The sequence below is a fragment of the Pezoporus occidentalis genome, unplaced genomic scaffold (genome assembly GCF_034315485.1).
Source record: "Pezoporus occidentalis ecotype Australia unplaced genomic scaffold, CSIRO_AGI_Poc_V1 ctg119, whole genome shotgun sequence".
NCBI classification, from domain to species: Eukaryota; Metazoa; Chordata; class Aves; order Psittaciformes; family Psittacidae; genus Pezoporus; species Pezoporus occidentalis.
The window spans coordinates 776,376-794,648 of record NW_026912983.1 but is presented as its reverse complement, the minus strand read 5'-3'; the positions used below and the strand labels follow the sequence as shown (position 1 = coordinate 794,648).

General features: G+C 51.2%; 2 protein-coding genes across 3 annotated transcripts in view; both read right to left on the bottom strand.

Moving 5' to 3' along the window:
* Window positions 1-4,039, bottom strand: part of SPSB1 (splA/ryanodine receptor domain and SOCS box containing 1) — a 38,984-nt gene extending 34,945 nt beyond the window's left edge. The window contains exon 1 of the mRNA XM_062604261.1: window positions 4,017-4,039. The gene's annotated coding sequence lies outside the window, so the exon portion shown is untranslated. The remainder of the gene's footprint in view (window positions 1-4,016) is intronic.
* A 3,539-nt stretch (window positions 4,040-7,578) lies between these two features.
* Window positions 7,579-17,676, bottom strand: H6PD (hexose-6-phosphate dehydrogenase/glucose 1-dehydrogenase). 2 transcript variants are annotated; one of them, XM_062604251.1, is made up of 5 exons: window positions 17,634-17,676; window positions 13,672-14,328; window positions 12,455-12,572; window positions 10,059-10,328; window positions 7,579-9,391 (listed from the first exon to the last, which is right to left on the bottom strand). In XM_062604251.1, the coding sequence occupies exons 2-5, from the start codon at window positions 14,296-14,298 to the stop codon at window positions 8,034-8,036; spliced, it is 2,373 nt and encodes a 790-aa protein (XP_062460235.1). In that variant the 5' UTR covers window positions 14,299-14,328; window positions 17,634-17,676; the 3' UTR covers window positions 7,579-8,033. The 2 variants fall into 2 exon arrangements, with proteins under 2 accessions (XP_062460235.1, XP_062460226.1); XM_062604242.1 differs by lacking the exon at window positions 17,634-17,676 and adding an exon at window positions 16,069-17,111.
* Between the last annotated feature and the right edge of the window lie 597 nt (window positions 17,677-18,273).

The window sequence follows — 18,273 nt, the reverse complement described above, 5'->3', positions numbered from 1 at the left end:
CAGATGGGAGCTTCTTTGAGGGCTGCTCACAGCCTTGTGCGCTAGTTCCAGGTGTGCAAGGGCTTCCTCCTCCAACGGAGATCCCTGCTCTTTACAGTGAGAGGGAGAAACGGGGTGGAGGAGGTATAAGAACAGCAGGGAGGTTGGAGGAAACCAGACGTGACAAGTGCTGAAGCAGAGCTCAGATTTGTGGTGGCTTCTCGCCAGATGAGATCACAGCTCCTACGGAATCTTGTCTCCTTCCATTTCCTTAATATTTGACTTTCTTGCTTCCTCAAGAAGCAGGAATTGCTATCTTCAATCACTTGCTTTGAATACTGTCTACATCTCAACCAACAGTGCAAACAGTGGCAGAGGGGGGTGACTGACAAATGCCACTGTTTATGGTCTGCAACGGAATCCCTCTAAGCCTGTTTGGAAAACTAACTGGGGATGGAGCCTGGATTAGAAGAGACCTTTCCAGCTCTCATCCTTGTGCATTTATGCTAGGATTATTGAAAGGGAGGTGGGCTGGGGAATGACTTGGCATGCCTTCTTTCTTGTGGTCTGCATTCAGTAGTGCAGATTAGCTGTGGAGTCTGGAAGTGGGTCCCTTTTGAATGTCTGAAGTTAAGCACATAAATCCTTAAGAGCATGGAGTCTTAGGCTGGTACAGACTTTGTACATGTGCTTTACGCCTGACGGAGACCAACCTTGCAGCTGTAAGCTGGTGGAATGTAGCAAGACAAAGGGGATGCTATTACTTTGTATTTTGGGGGTGTATAAAGACAGGCAGACAGAAAACATGCAGCTTTCTATGCCCGGGGGAGACCCTGCCCGGAAACATGTACGTGCTGTGTACAGGCTCTGCCTGTGGGAATTAAGGGAGACAATGCAACAGATAGTGAACAATGAGTGTCTGTAATGTACAGCAACAAAGCCAAAGTAACCCAGTGTGCCGCAGAACAGAGAAAGAGACTGTTAAAACAGCAGCCTCATGAGGTAGAAGTCCTGCCAAGCCTGCTTAGAGGACAATCAACAAGCCCTTCTCAGCTGGAAGGTGGCTCAATGTGGTGGAAAAAGGGTAAAGAGAGTGGGATGAAGGAGGAAAAAAGAGGCATCTCCAGGGGCCCTTTGCAGGAACAAAAAGTCGTCTTCCTTTTAGTTAGCCTCTGCCTGTGAATTCAGATGTCAGCACAGTCAGTACAACACTTCATGAACTGCAACACAAGTAAATGGGGCTTTTGACTGAAACGAAACCCTGAAACCCTTTACCTATACCAAAGTGGAATCCAGGTATTTCGCTTTACATTCACCAGGAAAGGAGGGGCCTGTTGTGGTGTCTCCTGTCTCTGTTCCTTTGCTTTAAGCACAGCGTGATGGGCGTGAAATAGCTGCCTTAAAGAATGGGAAGTACCTAACTGGAGCTCTCGGATGCAGAAGATGCTCTGCAAACTTCCAATCCGATTTGGAGCAACCCTTACAACACCAGCTGGTTGCCCAGTTACCTCTGAGGTATATGTGCTACAGATGTGACTACCCCTTAATGCCAGGAGCACCCCCTTAAAATCATGGTAGCTTTACTGGCTGATAACTGCAGTTAAAAGGACACATCCCAACACTCCTTTTGCTCACTGCACCATATGTCACAAGCCCATAGCAGGGGACTAAGCGCATGGCTGCAGTCTGTGGATGAGAAGCCCCTGGGAGTAGGGAAGCAGGAAAAAAACAGAGTTCCTTGCCTCTGATGGAGGGCCATGAATGGAAAAGGGTAACAACCAGGGTAATACAGAACAGCAGCTGCGGAGTAGCTCCCGTGGGAGCAGGCTGAGCAGAGAGCTCCCTGTGCCACAGATCCATGCTCATCTCTGCTCTGTGTGTGGCTCACGAAGAGCAGCAGCAGAGCTGGTGTGAGGGGCCCAGCTGTGTTGGTCTGTGCCCCTGGAACAGTGCAGGACAGGGCTGGGAACGGCTTTTCCCCGCAGCGTGAGGGAGCAGCACCCTCTGCTGCTGGCAGGCTCGGCTCCAGAGCGCCGTTTTACTCGCAGGCACCCAAGCGCTTGCAGAGGGGAAGGAGCTCCGGAACAGCATCTACAGCAATGGCCCTCTGCGAGTCAAAACACTGCAGCGTGTGGGTGGCTTGTCAGACAGTTTGGTCACGTCCAAGCACTGCTGTTAGGAAAGGAGATGCCAGGCAGCATCTGCTTGCAGCAGATAATGGCAGCAAGAACAGGCCCTGGCTTTGTGCTTCAAAAGCTTTCGACTGCTGCTGTTCCCAGCAAGTGTTTGGCTGATCCTGTTTGATGGACATGACTCGATACACACAGGGATGCTGCAGGATAAAGCTCTCCATCCCTCCAGCAGCATTCCTCCAGCCTCTTCCAAATCTCCTATCCCCATGAGGCAGCTAATTTACCATTGCTGCAGAGCAGAAGGAAAGGGGAACTCAGGGGAGCAACGTGACTCACCCTGTGAATCAGTGGCAGGGTCCTGCCTTTCAGCTCTCTCCTGCTAACCACAGACCAGCGATACCCATGGGACTGGGAACACAAGGAAGGAGTCCTGACTCCTTTCCTCTGCAATGCAACCACGGGGCACACAGCGTGATGCTGTATCTTGACCAAACTGGCTCTCTAGAAAGCTGTGGGATGATGCAGGATCCATGCAATCAGCTGAATCCTATGAAAGATGAAAACCACCCATGGTTTTTCCCCTCCCTTTTGCTGAGGACTTTTGCTTTTCCCAAATTAAGCTGTTTAACATCAGTCAGGTCTATCCCATAAGCACATTCCCAAATGGAATATGCTCACCTCAGACAGACACAGAGTATTTGGTCTCTTCCTCCCGTTTCCTCCCTCTCCCTGCATCTGACCCCCGGTTTCCCTTCTCCAGGTGGGGAAATGAACTAAACTTATTTATGGTACCAGCAGCAGCTCCAGTCCCCCCCAGCTCAGCCAGCGAGAGGTATTTGAGCTCCTATTCCACTCCCCGGATCTCAGCAATCAGCAGGGGAACCCTGCCCACATCTTCAACCACAGACAGGGCTGGGCCAGCCCATCGCACATGCCCATGGGAGAAAAGCAAAGCACGAAAAAAATGCCTGCATCCCCTTAAAACCAGGCTGGGATGTACGGAAAAGAACCTGCTGCGTCCGAGCACAGGTCTCATCTCAGCAACAGCATCACTGCTCCTTCACACGACACCCAGATTGGTGTGGGGCTAAGGAGATGCCTACGGTAAAGGGAGCGCTGTTTAAGGGAAGTGCGAGGCGATGCCTGGTCACGGCTCCATCAGGACACAGCTCCTGCGGGAAATTCCCCCCTGGCAGAGCGGAGCCGGCACGTCCCAGCGCAGGGAGCAGCCTGAGGGCACGGGCCGGGCCGGGCACGGCGGTGCTTGCAGGGGAGCCTGGGGCTGCATCGCTACGGGACGTGGTGCCAGCTCTCCGCAGGGGGAGCTGCTGGAATGAACCGGGTGGGTTCGTGTTACCCACAGACATTGCAGAAGGCAGCTTGGGTTTGGGATCGCTCTGGCTCCTCAAATGGACTGGTTTTCACTCCCTCCCCTCCATCTCCTTCCTCGCCCCTTTTTAGGCAGCAGTCCCTGGTTGGGGACAGAAAGGCAATAAAGCAAACCCCTACTAATGCAGGCGATGAATCCGGAGGCCAAATCCTACTGAGGATTGCCCTGAGCTGTGGCCAAGAGAGAGGCCAAGCACAACACCAAAATCTTTGTTCTGAAAAGCATTAAGACGGTTTTGCTGCTTTTGCCACCACTGCCTCTGCTCCCTGCCTGGGGAGGATTCACTAATCCTGTAACTGCTTTGGGTGCCTCTTTTCAGTGCTGTGCAATAGTCTAACCTAGAACAAAATTCTCTCTAAACTAGAATCATCCACTTCTGACCTGGATGTCCCAGCCCTATGACTTGGCTGTTACATCTCCTCACCTGCACAGCCATCTTCCAATCTGTAGGCATCTTAGTTAATTCAGCATTACCGATGGCATCAGAAAGCATCATACACATCATAGCAACATACCTGGACACCAAAGGGAGCGCTGGAGAGGATCTGGACACTGAAGAGGGGAAGACCCGTATCACTTGGTACTACAGAAATGCTCTGCTCTATTAGCAGCCAGGAATGCACTGAAACCTCACAAGTGTGAGTGACAGTGCCCTTTCAGAGGCCAGGCCTCTGTGCTGGGACCCTGCCAGAGCTTGTTCTTGAAGTTCAACTGCATCAGCTCAGCTCAGGCCTTGAAGAGATGCTAGCTAAACACAGCTCTATACAGTCTATGTTGTTAAACAACTCTGTACTGTGGTGATGGTATCTATGCAACTCAGGGGGCAAATACAGCTTAGCAGAGACTTCCCGAAGTCTTTCCTGTTAATTTCAGGACCCTGCAAAGAATTGGGTGATTCCATCTTCTCATCTTAAAGGGGCTTTGGCTGTTCCTCTGGGTCGCAAAGTCCTGGCCTCATTTGGATGGTACCAATAAAAGAGTCAGCGAACTTTTAAGCCTGCACACCAGAAACCCAACATTGTCTTCCTTGTACAACTAGAGCTTGAAAACTTCCCCCACCCAAAGGACAGGGAAAAGCCCAGCCTGACCACCGGACATTGAGAGAAATGAAAAGACACTTGCACTAAAAACCATTTCTTTTTTTTTTATAAATATAATTCTCTATTTATTACACATGGCAAAAAGAATCTCAACTTTTTCCTCATGGAAAAAGAAGATTTTACAGCTCGATTTATAGAAGTCAAAAAACAAGTTACTTCCAGTGTTAGTTTCCTGTAAAACATACCAATAATCACAGCACTGAATTCTTGGAATGCACTTTCATTAAAACACCCAATGAAATTGGTATCAATACTCACTCGGGAGAGAAGCAGACTCTAAGAAGTTACCCCCAGGAGTTGCTTTTGCAAGGAAAGGTTAACACAAGCTCGCTAGAAGGTGCACATCTCCTATTAATAGCCTTCCAACACAAAAATAGCACTGCTTCTTTGGCCTGAGGCCCAGTGGATTTCTACCATTCTTCCTCATCAGATTCACTGCTCATTTAACCCTCTTCCCATCAGCAGCCTCTCGCTTGCCAGTCACAGATTTGATGTATTTAAACAGATTTGGGTTTCGTTTGGCAAAGGTGAAATACTAAAGAGTTGAATGGGAGTTGTCTGTGTAAAGAGTTGTGCAAAAACCCCAAACCCCCAAGGAATCCAGACAGTGTTCACAGAAGAAAGTATGTGAGGGCTTTTACTGGCTTTAATAAAGTCTAGGGTGAATTTTGGGGTCCCCCATTAGAGACTTCACAAATGAACCCTATTGTCAGCTGGGAAGAGCAAAAAACCCCTCCAGATGCTTGTGTGAAAGTGCAAATAAACCTCTGTAAAATCAGGGCTTATTCCAATAGGTGCCAGCCAAATATTACCAAGCAAGTGTGCAGAAAGAGGAAAACACCAATGCCACAGTCATCCATAAAGTAGTAATAAACTCTGTCATTCAGAACAAGACATTTATTCTCACACAGGTCAATTTTTTACTAAAACTTGTTCCTTCACACCAAATGAACTGGAATGACGTTATTAACACGGCTGGTTTTGTTTCAAACACGAAAAATGATGTTTGAGTTTATGGACATACCAGACCTAAACCATCTTCCTCTGCGCGGCTGTTTCAGCCACTCTGTTATATTCCGGAGCCAGTGTTTGCCAGCACTCATCTAGGAAGAGAGTTACTGCAGTTAACTCCTAGGTGTAGGCTCTTACTCCAGCCTCCAGTGTCAGCATATCCACTCGACAAGCCAGTCCTGCAGCAAGATGCTCGCCTTCCTCCTGCTTTTTTAGGCTACTCTCTTCCCCTGGCATTTTATTTTCACCCCTTGGTATTTGTGCTTGTAGTTGAGGCTGCCTGTAACCACGAAGCAGGCAGGAGCACCTATTCATGAACACCCACAAGAGATGAATAACCAGCCATCCCAGTTGCCAAAACAGACCAGTTAAAGGCACTTGTGTCCCTTCTGCCTTTGAGCTCTTGAGAAAGCTACTCCACAACTCCCCTTCCTTCCCAGGCTATAGCAACGCGACGCGCATCAGCGCAACTCAGCTTAGTCAAATACAGCATGAAAAGTGCAGCTTTTCTGGACCATCTGCAAGGTGGGGGGGGTGTTTGTCAGAAACCACAGCCATTCCCTGAGAATTTGGCCTTTTCCAAGGTCTTCTGCCAGGTTACATTCTCCCTGGCGCTGCTGGCTGAGGCATGGTGCGAGTACCAGGCTCTCTAGAGCTTGTGCAGTGCACTTCAGCAGAGGCAATTCTGATTTCTGCATCAATACAAGCATTATGCTGAAAGGCAACACCTTGTGAACCTGGCTGAATACAGGCTGTACAGACCTGCCCACCTTGCTCCGTGTGCTGTCAGTCCATAGCACCTATTTGTACCTGGATTCGCATCTGCATCACTAGGATCCAGCAGATCCCTGCACAGGGAAGGATGCGAAGCCAATGCTTATTGCCCAGCTTTCCAAAGCAGAGTCTCCTTCTTTTCCCTGCAGACTTTTAGGTCCTTGAAGGGTCACCAGACTCCCAAGTCCACTCCTGACGTTCCTGTTATTCCCTTGGGAGGCTCAGGGCTGTGAAGGGCAGCCAAGCCTGGCACAGTCCCTGAGCAGCCCTGCTGAAAGAGCAGTACACACCTCACCACTGCTGCTTTTCGAGGTCCAGGCGCCATCTCCTGTCAGCACTGGGGTCCCTGCAGAGCCCTCAGGCCCTGGGTCACACACACACACAGCTACTTCTCTGTGGAAACAGGGCCAGCATCCTGCGAAGGTGAAAATTAGGACGGGGAGAATGGGGTCTCTAGGTAGGACTGGATGTGTCCAACCCCTCCTGTGAGCAACAGGACTACACATGTCTATAACCACTTACTGCTGTCCTGTCAGAGAGGCAATTGCTAGTTCCGTGTGCTCAAGGGATAAGCACAAACTTCCCTCCCCTTCTAAGTCAGTCTCTTTGAGCTCAAACCCCACCACCACCATCTGCAAACACTGTAACCACGTTAATGTGTGCTGTACTGACAGATATGTGGATAGTTCATAAAGCCACCTCCCATAGTTTTATAAGGCACTCCATGCCATGGCAAGCCTCAATTCTGAGAACAGGGAAAAGGTCATTTCAGAGAATGAGACAAAGACAGCTAAAGAAAACATTTCTTTGCTAGCTAAGCCCAAACAACTCTGAACACCAAGCTTTTCCCTCAACAATTATTGCACTTCAGCCAAATAACAGCTCTGTGAATGCCACATTCTTCACCCTGTCCCCATTATTTTAACAGCATAAAAAGCAATGTGTCTTCCTTCTCCATCCCCATGGTACCAGCTCTGCACTTAATGAAAGCAGCAAATTACTGCTTATAACCTCAGCCTCTGCTGCTGGGCAATTTGCAAAGACTCAGGACCACATGGGAGCTCACAAAGCACTGTCACCATTTAGGGGCTCCGTACCACAAAAGCAGATGGGTGTCTCTGCTTCCAGCCATAGTCCACGTCTGGCTGACACCCCCATGGGCTGCACACACACGAGACTACAGACCCACGGGCACAGAACCATCATTTTGCTGAGACAATGACACTGTCCTGGCCAGGCTGACCAGGGTAAGGGATAAACATGTTATCACTGTCTTCTAACCTGAGAATTAAAACAATAACCATAAAATTTGGCAGGTACTTTGTTTAACAAGTCTCCTGTAGTGCCTGGGAGGTAGTTAAATAATGCTAATGACCACAAAGGCCTGACAGGGAAAACAGAGGCACTTGAAGGTGAGGTAATCTGTCCAAAGTGGCAGTCAGAACCCCTAGCAGAGCCAGAAATGCTGCCTTGGGCTCCTGGCTCCTACTTAGCTCTGAACACTGAGCCGAGCTCAGCTGTCAGAGGCACTGCAGGCCATGCGTTAGAGGAGTCCTTCAGCGATGAAGCTGCTGCTGGCAACAGGAAAACATGGACATTGTGTAGGAAACCCCACGCAGCCAAGGGAGGAGGGACACCGTGAAGGCATCACCCCAGCAGAGCTTCATAATCCACATACCACACGAGCTGGCCAGAGCTGGGGCTCACACCCGAGGCAGGCCATTTCCTGGGCTCGTGGCCCACTCTGCTGAGCAGGGTGGTGATGTCGTGCTTACCCTTCCCCAAAACCAGCACAAACACCCGCCTGGCCTTGTTGATGAGGGGCAGGCTCAGGCTCATCCTTTGGTGAGGTTTGACAGGGCTTTCAGTCAGCACCACGGTGTGAGCCCCTTCCAAACCGCCTGCAGAGTGGGGGAAGAGCGAGGCAGTGTGCCCATCAGTGCCCACCCCCAGCAGCACCAGGTCAAAGCTGGCATTGGCCACGAGGGTTGTGATCTCCTTGGCATACAGCTCCGTGCCCCTGTCCTCTTCCACACAGAGACGCTGGTTCAGGTGCACAGGCATGGGGTGGACGTTGAAGTAGGGCACCCGGACGCTCTGGAGGAGGTGGTTGTGCAAGCTGAAGAAGTTGGACTCAGTGTCAGTGAGGGGGACACAGCGCTCATCCACCAGCCAGATGTGGGTGTGCTTCCATGGGAAGGCATAATGGTGTCTGGCCAGCCGCTGGAATAGGACCACTGGGCTTGAGCCACCCGAGAGGGCCAGGTGGAAGTGCCCAGAGCGTGCCACAGCCCTGCTTGCTGCCTCCTCCATGTCAGAAGCCAGCTGGGAAATCAGGTCCTCAGACCACGCTGAGACCAGGGGGCTTTGCCGAAACTTGGACTGGATGGTCCTGAAATCACTTGGCATCAGCCTCTTGGGGTTCAGCACTTCCAATGGCTCTGCCACAGTGAAAGCCACTTCCCCACTCACCATTTCAAAGTCTAAGAGGTGCTGGTTCTCCACACCCCCCGGGTAGAGGCGCAGGGGCTGGTTGGAGATGCTGTTCAGCAGCGGGGTCCAGAATGCCCAGGAGGCCAGCAGGTTCTCAGTGGTAATGAAGAAGTCCTTCCTGCCATGGTAGATGTTGGAGATGAGGACAGAATATGCATCTCTCTCTTTCACAGGGACATACACATAGTAATCAGACAACGGCTGTCCAAAGATGCGCAGCTCTGACTGACCCACTTCTTCTCTCCAGCTGCCTTCTGGCATGATGGGCCTGAAGAGGTTCCTGCTCACCAGCACCGCAGGGGTGCCGAGGGCACCGTGCCCAATGTAGAAGACGATCTGCTTGGCTTTACACTGGCTGTGCCCCGCATCCCGCAGGGTCTCGCTCTGAATGCAGTAGGCCTGGTTCTTGAAGAGAACACGGACATAACCCACCCGTTCATCCAGAGCTTTCCCAGAAGTGAGGAGGAAGGGGACCCCTTCCCAACGCAGGCTGCCGCTGTGAACCAGCACACCTGAAATGACAGTGCTACCCAATTAAACCTCAACAGCAAGCAGATTTGAGGGGATCGCTATCACCTACCTAACATTCTCCTTCCTTAGCTCCCAGAAACCTTGGCATCCACTGTGTTTCTTGCTCCACATTCAGCCCTTTCATGATATCACTGCACTAACTGCCCTCCAGCTACCCTGCTGTGCTTCCCACAGGCCTGATAAGCCTCCTTTCATCTTGCATGAAACCAGTTTCTAAGCACGAGCATCACTCAGACAAAATCTTTCATGTGCAGAAGACGCAGCGTGGCCAGAAATGGCCTCGTGGTCTACTAAATCACAGAGAGCTGCCAATGCTTTACCCCTCAGATGCAGGGAACAACCTGTCTTTATGGAAAGGTAAAGCAGTTTGTGGGCCACTTCTAAAAATAACACAGAGATCTTATCAAGAATAATGGGACTTAGCTCTTATGCAATGCTTCATTCCCTGGATCATTAGTAAACTACCATGACAACAGCATTATCTTGTTACACCTCCCAGTTGCCATGCTGGTGGATGCCTGGAGACATCCCTGTGTCCGCGGTGAGGTCCAGAGTCACGGACCTGGTATCAGCACACAAGGACTCCCATCTCCTGCTCTCCTCAGCTCTAGACCATTCCCCTCTCCAGGTCCAAGACCAAACTCTCACCTGCAAAGGTTGGTGTTGTGCTGATGTAGTCTTGTGCCTTCTGCAGTTCCTCCTGTACTTGGCTGGCATAAGCCTGATACTGACCCAACACAGCACTGTTCTTCTCCAGGCCCCACAAGGACTGGAAGGCCTGCAGCTTGCACTGCAGAACCTCTTCAGCCCTGCTCACGTTGGCTGGGAGCTCCATGGTCAGGAACATCAGGGCTTCGGTGAGGTGGTTCTGCAGCACGTCCCGGATGACTCCATACTGCTCATAGAAGCTGGTGCGGCCTGAGGAGGAAGAGGAGGTAAGATGCTGGTGAGCTGATGTGCTTTCCTTGCAGACTCGCCCGCTGCATGTGTAATGTGTGTGCCAAGAAGAACAAAGAGCACGAGCCCTAGCTGGTTTGCACCAAGCTCCTCTTCTCCTGGCCCAGTAATTAACCTGAAGCTACCGAGCTCAGAGAAGCTGTGGATGTCTCATCACTGGTTCAAGGTCTGGTTGGACAGGGCTTGGAGCAACTCGATCTGCTGAAAGATGTCTCTGCTCACAGCAGGGGGATGGACTAGATGATCTTCAAAGGTTGCTTTCAACCCAAACCATTCTATGATTCATTTGAAGCCTTTGCTCTCCCTCCAGAGGGGCTTCCAAAATGTCTCTGCTACTAAAATAGAGATAAAAGGTTCTAGGGGACTGCTTGTTCTCCACAGAGCCAGACATAATCCTCCTTTTGGGCGCTTACAGAGCCTAAACCCAGCAGGAGTAATGCTCTTGCTGAGTTCACAAAGGAGAAGGCAGCTTTGCTTTCTTGGACTGCTCGTGCTTTCAGGAGCTGCAGTCAGTGACTGGCAGCAATGTCCAGCCCAAACCTCCCACATACAGCACGATGCTGGCTCCCTGTGTAACCATCACCCTGACACTCCTGTCCCACAGGTCACAGCACCCAGGCCTTGGACTCCACACAACGTGCAGTTATACACAAAAGCTTTGACAGAGTAGCTGGAAAGCAGGGTCAGAACAGGGACCCCAGCAGGTCCATGCAATAAACGCTGCTCTTTGTTGTCTCTTTTTCCCCTGTTTTCATGTCCTAAGAAGGCTCTGGCTCAGCCTTCAGAGACAAAATTCCATGCACAAATCCCTGCTTCTCCTCCTCTGCCTGACCTCTCACGCAGATGGGAACAGGGGGAGAAGGACAATGCACTTAGGAAGAAAGTGACTCAAACAGATGCCTTTCTGCAGTCCAGCAGCAGCAGGCTGCACACTGCAGACTGCATCACAGCCATAGGCTTTCCCTATTGATTGATACATTTATCTCCCTTGCTCTAATCCAAAGGCACATTCATTAATGTAATCAATGCTGCAGAACTGCTGGGAGCCAGGCTGCCAACTGAAGCTGCACAGGGGAAAAAAAGACATCAAATGAAAACTCACAAAGTTGTTCAGAGCAGGGAGGGTACAGGGCTGGGGCTATGCACACACAACATTGATCTCCCTTAATCCCTCTGCAGTGCATCCCTCTCCCACAGACAGGCCCAGGTGAGGTCTGGGCTGCAAAACCAAAGATGACTCAAGTTTGATAAAATTGCATTAACTGAGTCTGTGGTGTTTGAGGAAGGAATAGAGGGAGGGAGGGAGGGAGGAGAAAGAGAGGAGAGGAGGTAAAGCGAGTGGAGAAGCAACCCTGATGTTGCAGAACCGAGGGCACCTGACATCCCAGTAAGTGCTGCGGGTGGCAGTCCAGCCTGGAGTGCTTTATGCTGAGCACTGCAGAGCGGATGCTGCAGCACTGCAGGGAGGGATTGCAGCCATGTCCTTCAGCAGGAGACCCATGCTAGCAACTTGGGTTTTCTCTCTGCAATGCTCTTTCTTAATACAGAGAGGAAGGGACAGAAACGGGCAGACTAACACAGGCTGAGCTAGGTACCTGGACTGACACCAACTAGCTGACAGGAGCAACATCCAGGCAAAAGATGCAAGAGCATCTTCCAAAGAACAGCACTCGGTGTGAGCTTGGTAGCTAACAGGACAGCAATACAGAAGCGTTGTTGTTACAACAGCTGGAATGCTGCAGCGGAAGAGTGCATCGATTCCAAATCCAGTGCTTTTTACCAAGATTTGGGATAGAAATCTAGGTACAACCCCCCCCCAGACTCTGCAACAGAAAAAGGTGGGGGATTCCCCCCCTGCTCCCAGCTGAACTGCAATGGGAATCTTTTCTTGGAAGCAGCAATGCTACCTGGAAGTGAGTCAGCCCCTAACATAGTCTAAGAGTCCCTCTCTATCTCCAGGGAGCAACATACCATTTATCTGCTCTTTTTTGTTACTGCCCCAGCCACTACCTCAAGGCCCACTTACACATAGGTAATGAAGCTGCCAGCTCTCATCCACCCTAGCTCTGCACACTCGCCTCACCAACCTTTAGCATCCACAGTCTCTTTCAGGACAACCTCCACTCTTTCCACATGATGTCGGTTCCAAATTGGATCCAGAAAGTGTCGGTTCTGATCTCGAAAAGGCAGGATATGGGCTACAGCCTGTGAAGGGAGAAATCAAAGACCCAACAAAAACTCACCACGTTGCCACAGTATCACTGCCCCATCCAGCACTGGGATGTGCCCAGCTCTGGAGCGCTAACAGACATGTCACACAGCAGAGAGCAGAGCGGGTCAGAGAGGAGAAAATCAGCAATGGAGTGATACATAATGGGGTCTCCAGTGACTGCACACAGCAGACATTAAAGGTTTTTCTGAGGCATTTTGAGGTTTCATGTGTAAAGGCTGAACTACAAACTGCAAGACACTCAGTTTCTATCTGTCAAAGGACAAAGGGCTGAGTCAGACCATCCTGGGACTAACACACAGTTACAAAGTGCTGAAATACATCAGATCAGATGCTTGCACCACTAAAGCCATCTGCTTTTTTGGGGAGAAAAGGAAAAGAAAGGGAACAGAGAAGAAATCCCATCTCCTTGCAGCCGGACATACAACCCCCTGTGTAAAACGTGGCCACAGTGCCATGGCTGAAACAAAATGTGGCATCACATTCCTCTAAAAGAAGGATGGCATGTCCTTGAACACATTCCCTCTGGGACAATGCAGCTCCACAGCCGGAGCTGTCCCTGCAGCAGCCAGTCCTCCAAGCCCTGAGTGGAGCACAGGGCAGGAAGAAACCTTCTCCTAAGCATCCCACAAAACGAACATCCCATCAGCTCCATCACATATCAAATTAAAAGCTGCTTCTAGAAGCCACAGCTAAGCAGAGAGGCCTGTGTGTAATGAGATGGGAGAACTAGGAGAGGGAAAGTGCACTGCTTATTCAGCGAAATCAAAGCCCTGACCTTGGTGAGAAGACCAGATGAATGCTGCATCTCTCCTTCAGGCACACACACAGTTCACCCCTAAAGTCTGGCCTCCCTCTGGAGAGGGGACCTCCATCACTCTAACTTTGTGATGCACATTTCCTCTGGTCTGTAAGATTGGCAAGTACAGGATTCCACAGCAAATAGATGCTTGGGAACAAACTCGGTGGCCCTGCCTCAATTTGAGAGGGGAACACCACTCATTAGATGCAGAGCTGACATCCAACACTCCCCCTGCACGAAGCCCCTCAACCTGCGCACTGCAAGCTGCTCACCTGTTTGCCAAGGTAGTGGTCCACCCGGTACATCTCCTCTTCCCTGAAGAAGCTCCTCAGCTCCGTAGCCAGCTGTTGGGCTGACTGCAGGTCATGGCCAAAAGGTTTCTCCAGTACCACACGCAACCAGGCTCCTGGAGGGGGCCTGCAGCTGCTGTTGATGTGCCGGGCAATCTCTGTGTAGGCAAATGGGGGTACTGAGAAGTAGAAGATCCTCCCAGCCTCCTTCAGCCCCTCCTGGCGAAGCAGTGTCTCGATCTCTCTGTTCAGCATAGTGTAGTTCTCGGCAGTCTTCAGCTGGTGGTATTGGCTCAGCTTAAGGAACTGGTCCTTGAGCACAGCACATCTGTTGGGAGACTCGTCTGGGGGACAGGACAGCTTCTTCAGCACATCAAACATCAACCTCTGCCCCGGCTCCAGAGCCTTCAGTGCAGCCCCATGGAAGGTGAAGCTGTGGCCGCTGCTCACTTGGTCCAGGTAGAGTTGGAATAGACCCTGCCATAAATATTTCTTGGCCAAATCACCTGTGGCTCCCAGCAAGACCACAGAGATGTGGCCCTGGGATGCTTTGGTCAGTGATGGCAAGGCTCCCACGAACAGCACTGTGCACAGGACTCTTCTCAGCATCCTGGGAGAGAAGAGGTAGGTCCAGGAGGACTAGAGGACAGGATTAAAAGAGGGAAAATCTGTCAATACATGTTATAACACTGCAAAGCACAACACGAGGTACCTGCTTTCCCATGGCTGAACAGCCAGGACGCCTGCATGGATTCTGCACCCTCCATGATCTGAACCACGGTAGTAACTGGGGCTCTTGAGAAGACTGCAGCCTCCTTATGCAAACCGAGAAGTGGAAACAGCATGTGCTTAATGTCTTTTGGTAGCATAAGCACTGTTCCCACAGCTGAGTTAAGGAGGTGTCAATGCCTTTAGCCTGTGAAGCTCAAGTCCATTTGAACACACATTTCAGAGCTGGCTACAAATGAACATATGTGCCTGCAAATTAAGTCCTGCTTTCAACAACCTCCTGCTTAGGACTTTGCTCAAATGGTATTATGTTCTCTTGGCATTGCTTCATGTCAATATTGTCACAGCAGCTCAGAGACAAGCACGACCACTGGCAGTTCCAGTACACAGGCTCCTCTTTAATACACTGACTTCAGCGACTCATGTGCAGCACCACTCTCATGAATGGAGCTGAATAAGGTCCTAATGAGCTACTGGGAGACAAATGATCTGATAAAACAACACAGGGGAAGAAGTTTCGTCCTTAAAATTGAGTCTAGACATGAGCCAGCTTGGATGCTGCCTCATGATGGCTGGCTATGTGGCCAGGAGACAATGTGGGGTTTGTGTTCTGCTACTGCAGCTTCCCATCACTGAAGCGTGCATGTCAGCACCCGTCCTGGCCTCCTCCACTCAGCCCCCATGCAAACCACTGCAGCCAGCAGCAGCTGGACTCCCTGACCAGAATGCCCTTTTGCTCTTATTTATCCTTGTTTCTCTGATCCAACATAAAGTTGGTTTTAAGAGAAACGCCACATTTAGTTCTTGCACCTAGAAACGCAGCAATGACTACGCCTCAAGAGAGAGAATCCAGAACAAGCGAGTAAACCATTATGCTGTTCTCATTACATCAAGTATTACTTCAGAAGCTCTTACACTGGCTATCCCACTCTTTGATTTTCCTGTTTGGAAGCTCTGTTCAGCTGGAGCACACCCTTCACAGCACACAGCAGTTAACTTCTTTAAAACTTCTGGTTCTGGTCAACACATTTATTCCTTCTATTCCTACCTGTGTGGGAAAACCAGGCATTTTTTGACAGCAAGAGGAAAAAGTACATGTTTTTGTTATACTGGTGCAGTGGTACTCTCACTAGGCTTTGCACTGGCATGATATACCATTTTAACATGGTAGTTCCATGACCATACAACTGAGAAACGGGTCTTGGGTATGGGAATGAACTTGATCATCTGCAGGCAGAGATAAGACAGAAAAGTGTCTCATCAAGTCATACACTCACAGTCAGCTAAAAAACATATCAGGGTCTCCACTGCTCCAGTTACAGCTGTACATATGCTCTAGGTCCAAAAGCTGTTAGCCTCTACCCTCCCAGACTTACTCAGGATTGTCTTTCCTAGGCTGGAGCAAAAGGCCTGGACCTTGCTCCCCCTGAATGGCAGGGGAATAAAACATAGATGTTGCCCTAGCTTGACTGGCTCTCACTTTGGAATGCCCCCAGAAAAGACACTATTCCATCAGGAAATTGATACAGGATCTAAATCACACAAGGGATGAGGATAACTAAAGCAGAACAGGGAACTTCTGAGTATCTCTCCCTGTCTGCAGCTTGAACTGGTCTCTCTAAACCTCGTGTTTCTCTCCCCAGCACTCACCTGAGCAATACAGGACCTTCAGAGAAACTGCAGTGGCACAAGTAGCTGGAAACTTGTCTTCTTCACAGCCCCTCCTGAGTGCAGATCTCTCTTCTCCTGTGACTGAGCGTACAGCAGACTCTGATCAGTGCCAGGTGAGCAGGGGAGATAAGGGAGGTTGTTCCCCTTCTGGTAAATGGGAGGAAAGACCCAATTACAGCAGAGAAAAAAAGAACGTGTCTGTGCCAGCAGCGTCCCAGCACATCCGACCTCTCAGCCCATACACACTGGCTGTGAGAAACCTGTTGGCTGCTGTTTGTGAGCAGGCAAAATGCCAGCATATGTGGCAACTCCTGCTCCCAGGGTGTCTTCCTGACTCCTCTGCTTTGCATGTGAGCTGAGTGAAGGCCCTAGTGACCCTCCTCAGGAGCAGTCCCCACTCCAACTCTCAGGAGAAAGGGCTTCCCAAGGCTGCAGTGAGAAGGGGGCAGACCTAGTGAGCCCAAGGACAGCACCCATGTGATGCTGCTGTGCCCTCTGGGCACCCTAGCTTCCCTCTCAAAGGTTAGTTGGCACAGAGACTCCTTGGCTTTTCCTTCCCCATCTCCTGCATGGAAGTCACTCAGCAGCTGAGCATCACTTAGGTGACCACAACTGCAGCCTGCTCTGCCACTGTCCAGTAGACACTGCTGTGCTCTGGAGAACCTCAACAAGGTGTATCGTGGCCTGTAAATCTAACTCACATCACCTCTCCTGGCCTTCCATTGTGACTGGTTCCCATCCCTCCCTTCTCGCTGTGCTATTTAAGTTCCATTTATCCACTTAGGGAATTCAGCAAACAGTGCTGGCACTTGCAGGGGGCAGCAGTGTGGCTCCTGCAGTACAAATAATAACCATTTCAAGCAGAGGTTTGCTCTTCCCTCCCCCGCTATGGGGTTATAATGCACATGACAAACTTTCTCAAGTCAATAAATTAATATTTACATTTGCTTGAGCAACCTTTGTTCCAGGAACTAAGAAGTCTGACATACTGCCCACTGCAGCCTGGCAAGTTACTGCCACGCTGTAGAGACGGTGGATGAAGAGCAGGTACCTACCACGGAGGAAGGGTTTGGGTGGATCATACTTTTCTATGTACCCAAGCAAATGAATGACCCAAGTAGTTTCCTGGCAGATGCAGCTGCCCAGTCACATGCATTCCCAAAGCGACTGAAACCAGTTTCACAACACTCCCAATTGCAAAACGCTGTGCTGCACTGCCCAGAATAAGCACAGGAAACCCAGGGATGTGTTTTACTTTCACATCAGATCAGTTCCAGGTTGACAGGAACCCACTGAAGGCCTTGGAAGCTCCCTTTGCTGTACGGGAAACATGAAAAACACCTTTTTTGTTACTGTTGCATCCCCACTGAAAAACAATCGACACGAATGGGGGCTGCCATGGGCTGCGCGCAGGTAACACAGGAAGGGAAGAGTGGCAACGTTCGCTGAAAACCAGGATAAACATCCCGGATATGCAAACACCAGAGCAGGAATGACCCCACCGTCAGCTCCGGGAAGGTCAGAGGCTTAACGTGGAGACTCACATGAAGAGCAAGCTGAGGGATGGCATGAATTAAGCGTTTGGCCTTTCCTGTCAACCACCCAGCGCAGCACGGCCACGGCCTCGCCTCCTGGCCCCAGCGCGGTGACAGCTCGGTCTCCCAAGCCCTGGAACAGCAGGAGGACGGCGTTAGAGCGAGGCAAACGACGGGAGAGAGACCCGCACCTCAGCCCCCGCTGACGGCGCCGAGCAGCGGGCCCCGTGAGCCGCTCCCCGTGCACAGCGGGAGGAGCGCGGGCAGAGCCGCGCTCAGCCCCACGGCAGCGGGGCGGGACGGCAGCGCGGAAGGCACCGGAACCGGGGCACCCCGCTCCCGAAGGGACCTCCCGCCGCCCCTCGGCCGCTGAACACGGCGGGGGGAGCCGCCCCAACACCGGCCCCACCGGCGGCCGCGCCGCCCCTCCCGTCCCGTCCCGTCCGGTCCCGTTCCCCCACTCACCCACCCCGGGCCCGAGAGTGGGGCGGTGGCGGCGGCGGCGGCGGGTGCGGGCGGGCCCGACACAGCGCCCCGCCTGCCGGCGAGCTCCTCCCACCGCACAGAGACTCTGTGGTTGGCGTCGGATCTCACCGGGCAGCGGCGGTCGGGAGGGAGGGGGGTGGAAATCGCTGGCTAAAGGAGAGTT

What these genes read in the sequence shown, in the direction of transcription:
- H6PD (XM_062604251.1), bottom strand. Translation starts at nt 14,298, where the DNA reads ATGCTGAGAAGAGTCCTGTGCACAGTGCTGTTCGTGGGAGCCTTGCCA. An exon ending in ACCACTACCTTGGCAAACAG is followed by an intron (nt 12,573 to 13,671) that starts GTGAGCAGCTTG and finishes CTCCCTTCACAG; the next exon opens with GCTGTAGCCCATATCCTGCC. An exon ending in CACAACACCAACCTTTGCAG is followed by an intron (nt 9,392 to 10,058) that starts GTGAGAGTTTGG and finishes CTGTCATTTCAG; the next exon opens with GTGTGCTGGTTCACAGCGGC.